Source organism: Frieseomelitta varia, unplaced genomic scaffold, assembly GCF_011392965.1.
Source record: "Frieseomelitta varia isolate USP_RPSP 00005682 unplaced genomic scaffold, Fvar_1.2 scaffold_188, whole genome shotgun sequence".
In the NCBI taxonomy this organism is placed as follows: domain Eukaryota; kingdom Metazoa; phylum Arthropoda; class Insecta; order Hymenoptera; family Apidae; genus Frieseomelitta; species Frieseomelitta varia.
This window is the reverse complement of record NW_025109616.1, coordinates 642,194-647,323: the sequence shown is the minus strand read 5'-3', so window position 1 is coordinate 647,323 and position 5,130 is coordinate 642,194. Positions and strand designations below refer to the sequence as shown.

The 5,130-nt window shown below is 42.3% G+C and overlaps 1 protein-coding gene across 1 annotated transcript; it reads right to left on the bottom strand.

The window, feature by feature from the left end:
• Positions 1-267: 267 nt before the first annotated feature.
• On the bottom strand, positions 268-4,710 carry LOC122539026 (transcription factor kayak). Its single transcript, XM_043673596.1, has 4 exons — positions 4,477-4,710; positions 1,785-2,234; positions 1,106-1,684; positions 268-972 (listed from the first exon to the last, which is right to left on the bottom strand). Exons 1-4 carry the CDS (start codon positions 4,693-4,695, stop codon positions 955-957), a joined length of 1,266 nt encoding a protein of 421 aa, XP_043529531.1. The 5' UTR covers positions 4,696-4,710; the 3' UTR covers positions 268-954.
• Positions 4,711-5,130: the final 420 nt, after the last annotated feature.

Sequence of the window (5,130 nt, the reverse complement as noted above, 5' to 3'; positions counted from 1 at the left end):
TGTATAATATATTATATTATATATCACTTGCAAGTGTGGGCGCACTCGCGTGTCTATCATTATTATAATTATTATTATTATTAATTATTATCATCATTATTATTATTATTATCATTATTATTCGTTAAATGATGTAAAAAAAAAAAAAAAAAGAATACTTCGCTTCTTTTTCGAACGTTTCACGCGATTTATACGTATGTTCCTAATATGCACGCTAGTAACAAGGAAAACTTCCTCTCTATTCTTTTTTTTTTCTTTTTCTTTTTAATTAGCCTCAAAGGTGACTTTATCGAACTTACTTTTCACAGAGACGGAAATATGCTCGACAAGTTTCCTTTACGGTGCGTGAATTCACGACAGAAACGCAAATACTGAATTTCACGATGCGTGTGTATGTGTGTGAGTGTGTGTGTGTGGTTCTAGTAGAAAATCCTTCTCGTAAGCACAAAAGTTACCAGAATCTCACGGCAACGGTAACTCGGGTTATTTCTATACAATCGGACAGTACCATACAGAATGAACAGTGTCATCGTACCGACTTTTTTTTTTTTTTTATTACTTTCATCGTTTCTTCGTATTACAAACGAGCGCGTACAAAACAGTAAATTGAGAAGCTCATCATATCGGCGTTGAGAAAAATGCAAATACAAAACGCGTGCTCTCCACCAATCGTTCCTCGATCGACGGAACGATACGCACAATCGCTCTTATCTCTCTTCGACGATAATAAAACAATACAATAGAGAAGAAATGACAAACTCGTAACGCAGGATTAAACCTTCTCCCTCGAAGGTGTCAAATTAATAATACTGTCGAACGACGTGATTGACTTCGATGACGGCAAACCGTACGGCAAAAAATTCTCTTCTTGGCGCTGCAATTGTTGCATTTGGACAAAGGTAATAATAATTCAACAAGCTTGTCTCCTGTTCGTTACTGATCGCAGCGGTCAGGTCATGGTCTCCTGGTATTCTACGCACAGTGTTGATAGCGAATGTCACATTAAACTGTTCTTTGTGGTGAAAACGTGGCGGCGGACGTCATCTCATTCGGGATCATCCTCGTTCGATCCGTACTCGAGGTCGTCTTGGCGTCACAAGCTCACCAGCTTCGGCGGATTCGCATCCGGTGAGCTGAGGTCGACCGCCGACAGGTTGTTTCTCTGCTGCGTCGAGCAGGAAGGTATCAACGGCGTGGAGACCGGCGTGAGGCCGGTTCCACCTTCCATCAACGACTCGAAGTTGAACGGTATGCCGCTGGTTGGCGTCGTGATCGGCATTCCCGCCACGTCCAACGACGGTTTCATGAACGCCGGTGTCTCCACCGTTTTGAACGTGAGCGTGTCCGGCCTCTCTTTCGGCTCGTTGAAGATCGACAGGGAGTTGGGCCGGTTGTTGTTGTCGAAGCCAACCGGCAACGAGTTCGGTCTGTTCGGCCTCGTCGCGATGTTCACCGCCGGGTCGCCGCGTTTCCCGGCGTCGGCCGCGGTGACTGCAGCCACGAAATGATTCTCCGTCGGAATATCTGGCTTTATCACGGGTTTCACATCCGGCGGCGAGGCGGAACGAAGTCGACAGACCGCTCTGTGCGCCTCCAGAATGAATTCCAGCTCGTCTTTGGCCTGCTGTAGCTGTTGGATCTCCTCCTGCAAGCTTTGCTTCTTCTGCTCCAAACCCTCAGTCTCCTGCAAAAATTCAACACCACACACGTACGTCTCGTGAGTCGCGTTTCTTTCGGATATTTACCGAAACGTACCGGATCAATAGAGTCGACAGATTACGTACTTCTAACAGGGCATTGGTGTGATCCATCCTTCGCTTGCGGCATCTAGCTGCTGCCATCTTGTTCCTCTCTCTGCGTATCTGTCTTCGTTCCTCCTCCTCCGGAGTCATCCCGATCGTCCTGGTGGGCCTTCTGCCACCCATGTTGCGTCTGGTTGGCTGCTGCTGTTGCGGCTGTGTCGTCTGCTGACTGTCCACAAGGATGGTGTTGGCTGCCACGGGGGCGGCGACGGTGGTGGTGACGACGTGATGCGCCGCCGTGTTTTGCGTCTGTGCCGGCGTCGGTTGCGACGGTTCCACCAACGGTGGCACGAAACCTGCCTCGCGGCTGTGCGACGCTGACTCGCTGGTCAGCTCCAGGAACGTCTGCTCGATACTCCGGAGCGTCGTCGGCGTCAACGTCGGCGTCGTCCTCGTCGGCACGCCGCTGTGCAGCCCGTCCAGCGAAACCAGCTGCAACGAGAAACAATTCGATCGCTATCAGAACAACGATGAACGAAAAAATTTCATTTCAAACTGCACAAATTGACCACTTGCGCTTGGGACAAGTGATTGCGGATCATAACCAGAGTGACCAAATCGTATACAATATGTATGTATGTATGTATATATTTATTTCAGCCTCTTTGGCGAAAGAGAAATTGACTTTGGTTTTTACAGTGCACATTTCGCACTGCATTTATCCGAGATTTTACACGTTATAATATTTACATAATATTTTTGTATCCTATTTTGCTTTATCCTATATACTTACATTTACCTTAACTATGCTATTCTTTTGTCTGCTTAAGTATCTTAACCTAATTCTTTCATTTTATTTCATGTTTATTTTGTTGCCCTCTTCTTTTCAGACCTGCCTTATCTCTTCCTTCTTTTCTCCCTGTCCCTTAACTATGCTATTCTTTTGTCTACTTAAGTATCTTAACCTAATTCTTTCATTTTATTTCATGTTTATTTTGTTGCTCTCTTTTTTTCAGACCTGCCTTATCTCTTCTCCCTGTTTCCTAATGTTCCTCCCTCCATCCTCGCACAATTAACATTTCCCTTCTTCTTTGCTCGCCCAAAATTTATTTCAATTTTCTAGGGTGCCGCATCACCTTCTGCTCTCCATTTTTCTCTCCTTCAGGTATTTTGGTAGTTCTCCTGTTACCAGATATTTATATTTCCAATTGTATCTCGTCTTCTGAATTCTATTCCATTGTCTTTGTCTTTGTATTTCCGCTTCTCTTTTCCTTAGTATTTTCCCTGTTGGTTTCCCTTCTCTCCACAATTGTTCCACTTCTATCTGGCTAAAACCACATGTTTTGAAGTAATCTTGTCTTTCCCTTATTGTTCCCTTGGTTCCCTTTTCCTGCTTTCCTTTCTTTTATGCATTCTTTGACTATCCCTCTCTTTCTCTTTCTATCCTTCTTTCATACTCTTCGCTCTTTTTGCCGAAGATCTAGTCTTCAGTTTCTCTCTTTTCGTTTCCTCCATGATTATACAGTCTGGTGTCCTGATGTCCAGACCAAGCGTCCCAAATTGTATACAATAATTCGTCACTTTCTTTTTGAACTCGTCGATATATATCACTGGATAGAAATTATTGAGAAGTAATAAATTTATTATTTGTTCGGCCTATTTTGTTTTACTTAAATATATAATTTTACTTATTGTAACAAGTTATGCTATAATATATAATATGTTATAACATAACCAATGTTATGCCTAATATAACCTACATTTCAGTTAAATACATTGATCTTTAGTGTTTATTGTTAAATTATATTACAGATTAAAGCTGTATTAACTTTTAAATTTAAACAAAATTTTCTACAGTGCCAGAAAACGACATTGTTATAGGTATCCTTAACCGCTTGCGCTGGCAACTGATTGCGGACCATAACGAGTGACCAAACCATATATGTACAATAGTTCGTCGCTTTCTTTCTGAACTCGTCGGTACGATATCACTAGATAGAAATTATTGAGAAGTAATAAATTTATTATTTGTTCGGCCTATTTTGTTTTACTTAAATATATAATTTTACTTATTGTAACAAGTTATGCTATAATATATAATATGTTATAACATAACCAATGTTATGCCTAATATAACCTACATTTCAGTTAAATACATTGATCTTTAGTGTTTATTGTTAAACTATAGTACAGATTAAAGCTGTATTAACTTTTAAATAAAACAAAATTTTCTACAGTGCCAGAAAACGACATTGTTATAGGTATCCTTAACCGCTTGCGCTGGCAACTGATTGCGGACTATAACGAGTGACCAAACCATATATGTACAATAATTCGTCGCTTTCTTTCTGAACTCGTCACCGGATAGAAATTATTGAGAAGTGATAAATTTATTATTTGTTCGGCCTATTTTGTTTTACTTAAATATACTTAAAAACTGAGAAAATATTGCAATTTTGGGACAAAAAATTCTTAACGTGCGCGGCACGTCATTCCAGCGCAAGAGGTAAAAATTCTATTCCATCATGAAGAAATACGACACCGATTTATTCGGTCGGTTTATTTAGCCACTGCGGATAATAAACGACAGTACTACGGCACATTGTCGCTATGTTTGCGAAAAAAAGAATGAGCTTACCACGCATTACCGTTACGGTGCGAAATCAGCATGAAACGAGCGAAAGCAATGACCGATATAACACAACAAATAATTGACACACGTGTATATACGTACGAGTATAGGCGAAAGACGAGCGACTAGCGTGCAACTCGATGAGGCACAGCGTTTAAAACTCGAGTTAGTTTGCCAGGTGCGAATGGATAACGAAAAACAGTCGCGGGAAATCGATCGTGTCGCGCAAACGGCTCGTTTATTGCCCCGGTTCGGCAAAAAGAAACGGATTTCATCGATCGCATTGTAACGAAGCTCTCGTTCGATGAGAAAGAGGAGCATTGCGCAACACCGCGCCGCGAGGAAACAGGAAAAATAAAATAAATAAACGGAGGAGAACGAAACGATACGCGCTTCAATCACTCGTTATCATTTCTCGCGTTTCTCGCTGCGATATCGCGAGCCGCTAATCCAGCGAGAGATACCCCCAGAGATAAAAATATCCGTGATCCAATAGCCGATAAGCTATCGGAAGCGAAGCTAGATCGTGATCCGAGGGTTGCCTCGTTTCAAGGTACACGCCAAGTACAACGTGTGTTGTTTGCCGTTGACGGCGGCGTATCATCATCGCTAAAATTACGCGTACGAATTATCGCGACGTTCCTAATAATTATCCGCCGCGGGATCGCGGGGCCTCTTTCCCTTCCCGCCGGTGGTAATCATCGATCTTCAATTCTATTTACACGTACCGATCTTGGTTGCCTTGCGTCTGAAAAT

What these genes read in the sequence shown, in the direction of transcription:
- LOC122539026 (XM_043673596.1), bottom strand. Translation starts at nt 4,695, where the DNA reads ATGCTCCTCTTTCTCATCGAACGAGAGCTTCGTTACAATGCGATCGAT. An exon ending in CTCGTCTTTCGCCTATACTC is followed by an intron (nt 2,235 to 4,476) that starts GTACGTATATAC and finishes TTCTCGTTGCAG; the next exon opens with CTGGTTTCGCTGGACGGGCT. An exon ending in ACACCAATGCCCTGTTAGAA is followed by an intron (nt 1,685 to 1,784) that starts GTACGTAATCTG and finishes GAATTTTTGCAG; the next exon opens with GAGACTGAGGGTTTGGAGCA.